Source organism: Cydia amplana, chromosome Z, assembly GCF_948474715.1.
Source record: "Cydia amplana chromosome Z, ilCydAmpl1.1, whole genome shotgun sequence".
NCBI lineage: Eukaryota > Metazoa > Arthropoda > Insecta > Lepidoptera > Tortricidae > Cydia > Cydia amplana.
Genome location: NC_086096.1, coordinates 15,540,717 through 15,554,545, shown reverse-complemented (window position 1 = coordinate 15,554,545; position 13,829 = coordinate 15,540,717). Strand labels below are relative to the sequence as shown.

The following is a 13,829-nucleotide window of genomic DNA, read 5'->3' as shown; positions in this document are numbered from 1 at the left end:
GGGATGGAATAACATTTCACCGGTAAGCAATGGAAAAACTGTTGATTTACTATTATTTAGTTTTCAAAGTAAATGTTTGGTCGTAGAAAAAGTATTGTATGCAACGTTGTTTAACTGAGTCAAAAAATACTCGTGGCTTCGCATGCATGCATGCACTTCTCTGAGGTGCGGAAACATTTTATTCGAAATGTCGTCTCTTGTATATACCTCAATGGCATAAACTGATCGAAGAAGTTACTACCAGTTGATTTGTCAGGACTAGACGTGTGCGCCGATTAAAAAACGATCGGCAGCGGCGTTTTCCAGAAAATCGCCGGCGGTGGCGTGTTTTCGGCGTAAAATCGGCGTGACCTTGACTTTCAAGTTTCTACAGAAAAATCATTAATTTGTTGTTTTTTCTTGAAAATTTGATTAATCCTGAATGGTGGTAAGTGAACTACGTAATCTACGTATAGTTTTGAATAGGTTGTGAGTAAAATAGGGTCGCGTTTGTAAATGAATATAGGATGTAATAACTTACTTTTCCTAGTAACTGGCTTGCATTAAGGGGTTACCAGCGCTCGTAGCACGGTCGCATTTTTATCACCTGTCACCATGCCTATCACGTTCTAACAAGTATGTAAGTAGGTACGAAAGTGACAGGCATAATGACAGGCGATAAAAATGGAACCATGCTGCCACCACTGGTCCCAATGACTTTCGATCCGATCTGTATCACTCTGTGACTCTGTTTTCTCATGCTTTCCATGGCTTATCTTTAAATATCCTTGAAATTTGCTAGACATAATGGACTGCTATGGCTTCCCTTTAATGGTTTTCTTGTCGTACTAGCACCAGTCTCACTGAGACGTATCTTCATCTTTCTCGTTTTATCATTGCTGAGGATTGCGACCACTTGTAATTTGTCTCCATTTCGTGCGGTCGCGGTCATAAACCGTGTGGACTGCACGGTGCAGACTGCAGACTGCCACCAGCCATCGACTATCTCACACATGCTCCACCCCGAGCACGTTTGCCATCCATCCTTCACTTCACTTTGCTTGCCTACTGTTCGGTATTGTGAAGTCTCAAGCACCTCGATACCTGCATGAGAAGCTCCGGTTTTTGCAGCGCCAAAGATTATCCACTCTACTCATGTGTCCAAAACACAAAACTGCAGCATTTCGTGGCAGTTTTAAGTATACCGCCACAAAATGCTGGAACTACCTGCCACCACCTTTTAAGCAACTAACTTCTTTACAGTCTTTTAAAGTTAAACTAAAAAGTTATCTTCTGTCCAAGCAAAAAGTAGTGTCAGAGTCATTTCAAAAAGCAAAGATAAGCAAAAAATAGAGTCATTTCGAATTTTAGGTACTGTAACTGTTTAGACTATTTATTTATTTTTTGTATTGTATTTATATATATAATCAGCCAGACACACTTTCGTATTTATAATATTAAGTCCATATGTTACATTTTCCAGACCATGCTAGTCATACTATCATTTGATGTCAACTGCTTCATTGCCGCTTCGTTGTGTATTATCGTAATTAATACAATTAATATAGTTATCTTATAACTCTACTGTATTTAGTTGGTAGCTGCGCGCAACTACGCTCCCTACAGGTGTTCACGGAAGACCAGCGTCAGGTACTACTCCAGTAGGACCCGGCATCATGCTGAGTGTTCACCTTTTTTCAGTGTAGTGACAGTGTACAAGTTAGTTATAAGTTTTTTCTTTCTTCCTGTGTATGTATTGTATAACTGTGTACCTATGCTGAAATAAATAATATTCTATTCTATTCATTGGGCCTTAATGCATATGTTTCTCCACATTATGAGTTGGAAAACGCATAATATGTCCGAAGAAAGATGTTGTGGAGAGCCGAGTAGCGATATTGAGGTCTCTGAGAAGCTGAGCTGTCCTAGGTATAAGCAGCAGTCATCGCAAACACCACATCTCAAAAGCGCCACCCTTTGGACGTCACACTTTTTGAGGCTCCACGTTTCGGCACCATACTGAAGACTGAAGATTACTCCGTTTAACCAGTATGTCAAAAAGTTTGTGCCACTGACATAAATCCGTTTCATTTAATAAATAATTGATAAAAATTTGACAACTGTAACATATATAATACAAATAAATCCAAATTTTAATACAAATGCCAAGTTAGAATAGCTGATTAACAACACTCAAGGTCACGCCAATTTCACGCCGATCATTTATCGGCGGCGGCGGCGCGGCAAAAAAAACCCGGCGGCGGCGGCGCGCCGGCGCGGCGCACACGTCTAGTCAGGACGTCAATCACATAATAAAATAAATCATTTCATTCACATCATTATTGGTAAATTCGGTCTGATATTTTCGACATTAGGTAGTATATTCTGTTTTTTTTACTGTTTTGGTTATTACAATATATTATACGATATTTTTAGGCAAGAATGGCGGGCTAGTTCCTAGATAATACTTCCTCAATCTACGCTTACGCTTCTGTTGTTCGTTACTCTATTATCATTTGTAAGGTCAGGCCACTTTTACCGAGGTGGAATCGTTTAAGGTCCGAAAGTAAGGCCGGAAGTTCGTCTCCAACTACGTGATCCTAGTCTTGTTGTCAACGATTGTGCTTCGGGCTAAATTCCAGGTTGCATTGGTACGTTGTCAGCAACGTAACAACGCAACCGGCGTCAGCCGTCGAAGAATTGTCTTGACAGAAGTGATTGGAGCCGTAGATATCCAAATGGCTAAAGCCGATTCCACGTCGATAAGTGTGGTGAGCCCTAAGAGTTTGGTTGAATGCTAGCACGTTGGTACGGCTAATGATGGCGTGGGCTGTGTAGGGCGTGAAAAGCGAGCGCGACGGGCCGGCGTCCCTGCTCGTGTCGGTGCCTTTGTCGTCCACCAGCCACGGACTCAACCTCAGCGCCCAAGCACAGGTTATTTTCGAGACCACTACCGCAGCCCTTATTTAATCGAAACGATATCTACAAAATAATAATTTAAGTAATAATATGTTCTTATTAAAAAAATACATTATTTGTGTCTTAACTGGAGGTGGGTGATGTGCTGATGTGTAATAGTATTATCGGAAGCTAGTAAATATAAAAGACCAACAACCTCTATACAACAGTAGTTCCCCTCATGCCTCATCATTGTTGTGGTTTTTTTAAACTACGTCAGTGACAAACAAGCATACGGCCCGCCTGATGGTAAGCAGTCTCCGTAGCCCTTGGACGCCTGCAACTCCAGAGGTGTTACATGCGCGTTGTCAACCCTAACACTCCGCACCCTCGTTGAGCTCTGGCAACCTTTAGCTTTGTGCTTTTAATTACAACTATTTGAGCCGATTTTTATTTTGTTGTCGTTTTATCCTCATCATTCATCATATTTCGATAAAATTTGGTGAATAGATAGAATTTTTAAGAATTTATGTACACACATATCATAAACTGTTCTACACAAAACCTTTCTAAATGCACGAATAATGGCCAGCATTAAGATAAACAAAGTTTGGTTACAACAAAGTTCTTATCTGTGAAAATGTATTGCTTTTATAGATGGTCAAACCAATTTGTCAGTAAATAGGAACAAAAAAAACTATGCTCATCCTTTTCTTTTGGGTGCTCGTACTAGTGTAAGACAAAGATAGTATGACTCTCTCCATCTATGTTTAAAATAAAACAGTCCTCTGACACACTATATGTATATAAAAATCGATTTGGTAATGATGTAATGACATGCAAAAATAGTGTATGTAACTGCACATAATTAGGCATTAAAACACTCGTGTGGTCACATTAAACATTCGTATATTTTAATGCCTTTCATTATGTGACTGAAAAATTGCATGGAGAAATTATGAATGAATTCAATGATAAATGCACTTTACGGCTGATGGTACGTCCTAAAAAATCTTCCCCTGAGTTACGGAACCGTATGGAATTTTCGTAACTCAACGGTAAATTACACACGTTTTTTTGTTAGGATTTCGTGTTTAGTCCGCCCAGAATGAGGAGCTCTTCAAACTTGCAATTTTTTTCAAAATCTGACGAATTAAATCGACGACAAAATAAAAATGTCCCCAATTATATGACTTCTAAATAAAACGTACGACTTGCCTGAACGCTGTGCTATAGACACAAAAGTACCGTGATATCATAACAAGCATTTTATCATGCTTTAATTTGAATACTAGCCTCTGGTAGTATCTCGATACTAAAAATATCCTAATATATTCACCAATATCCAATTTAAAAAAAATTATTTAACGCAAAAAAGTATATAACGATGGATTCATCGGCCCATGCCGAACCGTGGGTTGAATATTTGTAGGATTACCACACGCATCCCGATCAACACTGATAGGATAGGGCAGCGCATTCAATGGGTTACTAACCTGAAAATCTTGTTTAAGTACTGCGGTTATGTGGTAATATGTACAACTGAATCACGTGTGTATTATATCGTTCGCCTCCCCTGTTGAATCACATGTTATTGACAAATGTGGCTAACAAGTTCACAAAGGGTCGATTTATGTTTTCGTTGGTTCGTTTCACATTAAAATAACGGTTGTGTGGTCCCGAGTGAACAGATATTTTACTATAACGCACCATTTGGTTTATAATGTTAAATACTTGTTGCACGTGAAATAGTCGGTTCTCGGTATGGTGCTTTTATAAGAGATCTGTTGACTGCTTACCTTTATTTAGCTTTATCTAAGAATACTAACGGCCTTGCCTTCATGTTGGGTAACTAAAGCATTGATTATGCATGTTCTCTTAATCGAGACAATTTCTGAAGATGCCTGGCTTGCGCGGTTCATGAATACCTACATTAACAATTTGATACGGTCTCGGTTTAGTACCTACTGCTCAAATGGATAGTATTCAACTTGTCTTTTCAAACTTATACTTAACTTAACTTTTAATTGTATAGCGTGCACGTAAAATGAAATAAGGTATAAGTGTCACTCATATAAAAATGAGTATTCAAATAAATACCCAAGAATACATAAATAGGCTGTTCAAAAAGAATTATATTTGCTATCACATTTTTGTGAAGCTAGAAGTAGACACAGATACTTTCCAAACGTGTTTTAGTTTTTTTTTTCAGTCTAATTCCTAGATGCTATGTCGTTAATGAGGGCACATGCCCTCAGATATATGAAAATGCTTATAAATATACCATTACCAAACTAATTCTAAATGGGGCTGTAAAGGCCCAAAACTCGTTATTATTTTCATATAAACCGATACCATTTTAAGATATCAAACATATATTGCCAATTCAGGGTGATGTTAATGTTTTATTTGATATAAGTGACAGTCTTTAACAGGCAGAGGGCGATGTCCTGTTTTAGATCGATTATTTTATATATCTATAAGTTACGTAGGCTGCCCTGAAAGATTCGGGAATTCAGTATTAAATTGTATTTTTAACCTTATACCGGAAGCGGATCCACGTTAGTGGGTATTGACCTCTAGGTACTAAATAGCAGTAAGTATTGAATTTTAATTAATTGGATTCGGGTTCCAGCATATGAAAGGTTAAAAATTAATTAAAATTCAATACTTACTGAACGCATCCATGTTCTTACGAGAGGCTCATAATAAGGATCTATGAAGATGAAGCCCAAGTCAACAATATTTGTTCGTTATCGCAGCATAACCAAAAAGATTGTGACTACGTTTGTCTCGAAACCGGGTCACGTGGCGACCATTGCTCTTGAAGATCGTAGAATGGTCAATGCTAATTGGTACACATGTATTTGTTTACCAACTGTCTTTGCTATAGTATTTTTCGAACACGGGTAGAGTGACAGGTGTCATCTCCTATATAATTTATAACCTCGCTTTAAAACGCCAAATCTCGCTAAATTTTATTGAGATGACATCTGTCAGCGTACCCTTCCTATTTAAAAATACTATAATCTGCTAAAAATGACCCTAATCGTATCATCCTTCACCACGATAATGACAGGCCTCACGCCGCTCGGAGAACAAAAGACTATCGGGTGGCATAGTCTAATTACTGGATCATCCTCCACACAGCCCCAAAGGCAGATTCAAGCACCAAAGATTTTTTTTATATTCTCAAAATAAAAAATAAGTTTCACGGTCAGCGTTTTCAGATGCTGGAAGAAGCAGTTGATGCTTATACAATGGCTATTTAGTCGACTCTCACTTTAGAGGGTCAATAAATGTTTTAAAGACTGGTATCAGCTAATAATGTAATGCTTCTGTAAAAATGTGGCAGTCCAAAACAAACTGATTCTAAAGCATATACCAAAGGATAAACATGAAGGCGAATATTTTGAAAAACAATAATAATATTTTTCACCACACCGGCATCTCTTTATCAGTTTATCCTTCAATAACTGATAAACAAAAGTGGCAAAGTAATTTGATGCAAAGTTTGTGTATGTAACTCAAACTAACTTAACTATGAGTTAAGTTATATGTATTAAGTATGAGTTATGAGTTGGTAACATTTTAATTATACTGTGTTTTCTGTATTCGCTGTTGTGGCAATAAATACATCTTCTTCATCATGTTGGCTGGTAACATTTACTTTTAAATTATGTTTTTGAATGATACATATTTAATAGCATTCATTTGGATTTGATTTGTAACGTTTTACAGTTAGTATTTTCCTCGCGATGGTGTGGTGAGAAGAAACGTGTTTCACTCGGTAGCAAACTTTGTTTTTACACTCATGCCTTGAAACCCTTGCAACACTCAAGATTCAAGATACCACTTTTCTTGAAATTTTTCGCTTGCTCATACCCATCAATATATTAGCACGAGGGGTTTAACAACAACTTATGCCTTGTAAAACAAAAATAACTACATATTATTCCATTTAAATTAAACTTTTTTTCCCGAAACTTTCAGTTTGCCCTACGTAATGATTATGAGTATATTTTACTAGTTTCGATGTTTGTTGCTAACAACTTATTTTAATAATTACCTACCAGTACTAAACATTTTCAATTTATATTCAATAAAGGTAACAGCGCCGCCTGAGATGTCGGCACCCTCGCCTCATATATTCCATCAACCTCAAAAACAGGCAAGTATTAATATGTATAAAAGATACGTAACTAGTTTAAAAATATAAAGTCCATTAATAGTTATTTGTACAACAAGTGATCAAAGTTTGATATTTCTTCGAGTGCTTATTTTGAGTCCCGTGCAAGCGAAAGATTCTATAATAGATTCACGAGCGTAGCGAGTGAATCTAATTTAGAATCTTGAGCGTAGTAAGGGACTCAAAAGCGCACGAGATGTAAATAACTTTGATCTCGTGTAGTACACAACATTTTTCACCTCAGCGCAGTGAGAACATACCTATTAGACAACTTGAAAAATGTAATCCTTTTTCATCACTTAATACCTGCACTCATGTTTTCTTAAGATATACAAACAATTAAGTTTAATTACCGCAATGGAACACAAAAACAAAACGTAATAATAAATTCCATTAAAATAATATAGAAATAACAAACATTAACTGACACTTCAATCGACAACATTTTTGAAAAAAAAAATCTTTGTAAGATACGGTCCGAATTGCGGATACGTACTATTTGTCAACTATGGTAGAAATTCTTAAAAGTAAAATAATTAATTTTGCGTGATGATCTGTGTATTTTTTGAGTTCGATATTTTAATTGTACAATAAAATACCTAAAATATAGTATTTTATCAGTTTTTATTAAATCTTAAACTTTATTTTTATTTATTAATTATTAAGAATTCATACTCGTACGTGGTTTGGACAGGGTTTGGAACGATGCGGTCTGAAGTTTTTCGGGGGTCTATTATAAACCGTGAATATACTGTTGAATGTCGTTTTAACTTTTTTTGTCTGTTTCTTTTTGCTAACAGTGTGAAAGGGATAGAGATAATAGAACTCAAGTATTTCGAACTTTTATTAGACCCCGCATGTTGAAATGACATTTGACTATAAAGGTCACTTGAATGTCATTTTGTCTCACTCAGTGAGCAAAATCGCATTTTGCTCACTGTTTTTAAGAATCAAAGTACCCTTGTTCGAGCTGCTGAGGTGAAAAATATATAGTCCGTTTCTTTTTCGTATTAGAAATTCTATAATTTTATAAAAATAATTCTGAGTAACTATGCACTGAATTATAGTGTCGTTTACATATCGGAAGAAAAAGTCAATTACCACTACTTTTGAGGTTAGAAAAATTCAGATCTTAAAAAAACGGGATATAATGTAGGGCGCCTTATGTTTGAGAATAGGGGTTATGAAATGCCATTTCACACATTCAAAGACAAAGTTGTCTGTGGGGGACGGGGGAGACACTTAACTTTCGAGTCGTGTGTACAACAAGTAAAAAAAATATAAAAGTGGGTATGGCTTAAAGAACACTTTCAATTAAATATTCCATGGTATCTACAAAACCCCCTTTAAAAGTCTGTCCAAGAGCATGGTGGCGCCCTTGGGTCAGCTCATTGTGACGGACGGGCAAATACAGAACCCTACACTGAAAGAAATAAAGCATTTTGCACACGAACGTGAATAACCCGTGAAACTTCTTGGGGTTGAACTGTTGTGACTTATTAAGTTATTAGTCGAACGTCAATATATTTGTTGTTAGATATGTTTTTATTGCGCGAGAAAACAATCAATTCATCTAATTATAATTTATTTTTAAATATTCTATTTCTCATTTATAATCCACAAAAATATAAACTTATAAAAGTTATTAGTAAACAATTAAAATCAAACGTGTCATCTGTCGGTACATATTAATAGGTCTTTCAAAATTGAACGATACAAGTGTTATTCATTAGGTACCTTTATTATATTTATTCGTATTACACTAATTAGTTTAACGAATGGTTATCTTGGTGTTTTACGTGAAGTGAACGTGTTATTTTGTAAACAACACGTAACTTAAATGTTTGCACAATAGATATTCCTTGAAAAGTACCTTACAATCGGCATTTAGTACCTGCTCCCCCGACCCCTCGGCTACCTGCGGGCTGCGCCCTGCACGCTCGCCGCCATGTGACCGCCAGGCGCGCCATTCAGTCGTGCGACGATGCCGCTGCCGATGCCGGGCCCACATCTGCTATCGTTCCCTTCGCGGTGGGATAGCACACTTGCGCGTTCACTGTGACATGTAGCCGCTCTAACCTTGTGTTTGTTATCACTCAATTTGTGTACGTGCTTCCCGAATACAAAATCACAATGTCCGGTGTTAGTGTAATTACTAAATTACCTACTTCTGAATATTATGAATGGTAAGCGTTTAAGGTTTATAGTCGACAAATAATAATCTGATAAATCAGATCGGAACAATATGAGCCCTCTGAGAGATTTTAGACTGAAAATATGGGTAAAGCTGCGATAAACAATTTTAGAATAATAAAGAAATTATAAATATATGTATATCCAACCTGTTATTATACTTAGCCGGGATGACACTGCATACATTGTATTTATTTATTGCATTCTGCCGTAAACACTTGGATGTTTTCATACACTGATAAATTGATAACGATTTGTTTCTGTACACATATATTAGTTGTTAAGAGTTGAAAATGATTGTCAAGGAAAGGCGGTAAAGTAGTTGTATGTTCCAGGCCGCCATGGATCCTGGGATAAGCCACTCGCCGCACGGAGTCCCGGCGCGCAGCAGCTGGGGCGGCCTCAACGTCGCCTACGAGATGCAGCAGGACCCCAACAAGCCTAGGTTGCCATTGTCTACTGCTTCCTAACTTTTGTTTACGTCGTATTATGCGAACGTTAATAGTAGTTTATGTGACTACTAGACAATGAAAGGCATTAAAATACGAGTGTGAGTTTAAGAAACGAACGTAGCGAGTTTCTTAAAAGGACCACACGAGAGTTTTAATACCTAATTATGTACAGTTACATACACTATTTTATCTACTTATACACATATAATAAACTCTCTATGATGTATTCACTAACCACGTATTACAGCCGGTTTTGGGGCATCGTTGCCCTCTGGTTGCACTCGCGGATATGAGGTGGCGTCTCCGAAATATCTTTATCGCTCATTCTACACAAAAGTTTTGCTATAGTTAGTTTAAAAACAACAAATAAAATAATTTTATACTTACAAACGAATTAAAAGATAAACTGTACGTCAAATGGCGGTAAATGAAATCATTTATGAGGCATGTCACTTGCATGTCACGCATCCGTATATATTTTTTGTAAATTCAGAGACAAACTAGAGTCGGGGGCCGATTACCATATCGCTCGATACCATCGAACATGCAAGATTTGTCAAAATCCGGAAAATGTCAGATCTGGATAATTTCATACATTCCGGATCCGGATTGCAAACCCTAATCACGCTCAACTAATATTACACTAGCAAATTGCTTTTTTTTAGACATGTTCTAAATTTGAATGTCATTACCAAATCGATTTTGATATAATACTGAAGCAATAATAACATTTTCACAGAAAACATATATGAAATTTATTGTAACACAACAGTTTATCTTAATGCAGGCCATTATATGTGGATTTTAAAAGAATCATAGAGGGTTTATGATATGTGTTACAGTTGTAGATAAACTTCAATATTTGATTGGTTTTACGGCAAACATATTATTAGCCTGCTCATTGCGATATATCCCAGTACAAATAGTGTTCATAAGTTACATTTTGTACTATTAACTGCACAATGCTATACTTAATTTTATGTTATTGTTAGTCATTTCGCACGCATGTAAGTAAAGATCGCTTATAATTTCTGTAGAGCAATAGCGAGGTTCTAGCTCTGCTACTATTGATGCTGACTATACCGAGCAGACACAACTATGATTCTAAATTCTCTTTGTCTAATAGCTTTATCAAAAGAGATACTGTAGAGATGTACCTATAAAACTAATAGTGGCTGACAGGTACTCGTGGTGCGTTGTTCTATCCGTTGTTGATGCCGACTACAATATGATTTAACTTGGAAGTATAGGTGGGCACTACAATATGGACCAAAAAGTTTATCGTGAGTCACATTCACTCATTCATTCATTAAATACTGTTTTTGCGATTAGTACCTTCCCTGTGTGGCGTAGCTGTGTGTGTAAACATTGAGCTCAGCTCAACTCTCCTAGCGATACCTATATAACGAATAATGAGTATGTGCAGCGTGAGTTGCCTGCCCGGGTCCAGTAAAGATGGCGGGCTGGCGATGGCGGGCATGGGCGGCATGCCGCCCGTCACCGTGCGCAACAAGAAGCGAGCCGCCATGGCATCCTCCGTCGTCACCATGGCCAGCAACCCCACTACATCCACTATACGTAAGTGCTTAACAGCAGTGGCATTGCCAATTTTTACGGTATTATTCACGCACACTCATGAAATTACACTAACCATAATATGAGATTCGCGGCTTTCAAATTTATTGTTTTTATGACGACGTGGCATAGAAATCAAATTCCTTGACTGTGTCTGCCACTGGCTACTTTTCCAACATACGTTTCTAGAGGCTACAGTAAAATAACTACGGCAACACACATTAACTTCTCATTTCATCATTTTTATAAAATAAGTGAGTAAAAATGAATTCATTCCAATTGTACCATGTTCGCAAGGCATTAGACATTTGGAAACCCTTATTTCGTTGAATAATATTATTTATTTATTTTTTATTAAAAAGCAACAAAATTATATTTCAGACAGAAATCCCACAAAGCAATCCACAATAACAGTTTGTCTGCAGGAATCGTTGAACTCAGTTTAACATTTTACATAATTATGTTAGCCTAGTAACGCAGGCAAAAACCTCACGCGGTAAACTTGGTAAAGTTAGCATCGACTGCCAAATAGTAGGTCTATAATAACACCCAGACGTAATAACCGCAATGGTTTGTAATTTCCGCAGAGTCGGCAGCACAAAGCCTGGCCAGCATCCGCCGGCAGCCGCAGCCCACGCCGCCGCCTATCTACCAGGAGACCATAAAGGACTCTCCGCCGAGCTCTCCCAGTAACTTGTTTAACTATTTAAACAAATCTCTCGGGACTATTCCTAAGACTGAACTCAAACTTGTACACATTTTAAAAATGTAATTATAATATTGGCTCTGTGAGCTGTATACCTCGCGAACCCCCATGGCTCTGCCATTTTGAAAAATAGAAGTTTATTGAGGGCGCCACTGAGCTTCGACAAGTACACGCGTATGCAGATTACTTTGAGTTTTTGAAGAATAAAAAGAGAAAGAGAACCTTTACGAGCTGGTGTGGTGAAATTAAAAAAAAACATACAGCCGGATTGCGAACCTCCTTTACTCCTTTTAAAATATTGATGTAGGTTACGAAAAGCTTTAGGAACAAATTTAGTTAATCGAATATGAGTTTAACATGATTTATTATTTTTAAGGTTCTGAAAGGCCGCTGAAACCTAAGTTGGAGTCAAAGTAAGTAAAAGTTGATATTTTTCAGAAGTTTTAAGTTAATAACTAGTTTGCTAAATCTATTGAGTCAAAACTCAGGATTCGAATCGCTGAAGACCCTAGAGAAAGGCCGCAATATTGTTAAATAAAAAGGTCTCAAGATTGCTAATTAAATTTCTGGTACTCGTATTGTGATTTAAAAAAGCGCTGCGACTTTTCATAAACTCTGAGCCTATTGCACCTTAATTTACATGTGTTATATTGTCCAGAATGGGCGGCGGGTACTCTGCGCCGCACATGCTAGGCAACGAGCTGAACCCGGAGAGCGGCGCGGCGGCGCGCCTCCAGGAGCAGCTGAGCGCCGAGCTGGCGGCGCACGCGGCGGGCGGCGCCGGCCTCGACCCGCTAGTGCCGCCACCGCTCATCAACAAGGCGGCCCCGGTAATATACAACACAATAGGGATGATGACACATGTTGAATTTTACAACAAAATTTTCGATTCCTTACATTTCATCCAAAAAAATATTGTATAGCAACTATATACACAATATTTCACCGACAAAAACGCAATTTTCTTGTTTTGTCCATACTACAAGATGGGCTCCCAGAAGTCCCAGAGACCTTGACGTCACGTTCCCTTGTCGTTTTGTATAGGGCGTTTCGCGAGTGAAGTGCGAATTTCGGCCTTTGACTACAATTTCTGACTTTTGTGTTACTTTAATGCAACAAACCCGATAGATTGATACCATAAATGAAAATTAGTCATGTAGCCTATAGACACTACCCGTGCGCTTCAACTTGGCTCGGTGTGGCTTGGCCTGTAATCTCCCCACACCACGCCCTCTGACGCCTTACGATTTAACCTCTCAGACTAAAAATATCACAATCTTCATTCGTCATCACTGTTAACTAACTATTACGTAAACCTATTGCAAAGACCACAGACAAGACATCCTCTAGACTGAGCATAGTAACGCTACCCCCTCTGCCACTTATACGGTAGTTTTACTCCATCTTCGAGTCAAAGTGTCAGAATCCCGTGCCGTGATTGGTCCGTGTCTTTGAACGGACCAATCACGGCACGGGGTTTCGCTCATCTCGTCCCCCGCACCCCCATATTTTTGGCAGCATCGGTTTCATGAAATAATTGCTCTAAACTCCGTCTAGAGGATTCCTAGTCTATGGCAAAGACGTAGGGTGTGAACCGATGGTAAATTAAGATTGTTGCTGTTATTGTTCGCGAAACGTAAAAAAATAACCAATGAGGCAAGGAGCCACGGTTTAACTGATATAGCTTCATATACCGGGTGTCACTTCAAACTGACCAATATATGTTCAGCATTTTTTTTAAATAACGCGTGTTTTGATTTTTAGTACACTTTAATTGTTTATTCTAAAGCTTTGGATTCCTCCGAAAACGGTGCCGTCATATTACGGCCGCTATATA

The 13,829-nt window shown here is 37.9% G+C and overlaps 1 protein-coding gene across 6 annotated transcripts in view; it reads left to right on the top strand.

Annotated features, from left to right (window-relative positions):
• Window positions 1–13,829, top strand: part of LOC134660623 (zinc finger protein zfp-1) — a 47,695-nt gene that overhangs the window by 26,119 nt on the left and 7,747 nt on the right. For 5 of the 6 annotated variants that reach the window (XM_063516398.1, XM_063516395.1, XM_063516396.1 and 2 more), the window contains 6 exons: window positions 2,818–2,913; window positions 9,595–9,704; window positions 11,138–11,289; window positions 11,874–11,975; window positions 12,369–12,405; window positions 12,651–12,822. In XM_063516398.1, coding sequence (XP_063372468.1) covers window positions 2,818–2,913; window positions 9,595–9,704; window positions 11,138–11,289; window positions 11,874–11,975; window positions 12,369–12,405; window positions 12,651–12,822 — 669 coding nt within the window. The remainder of the gene's footprint in view (window positions 1–2,817; window positions 2,914–9,594; window positions 9,705–11,137; window positions 11,290–11,873; window positions 11,976–12,368; window positions 12,406–12,650; window positions 12,823–13,829) is intronic. The other variant, XM_063516397.1, reaches the window with a different exon arrangement.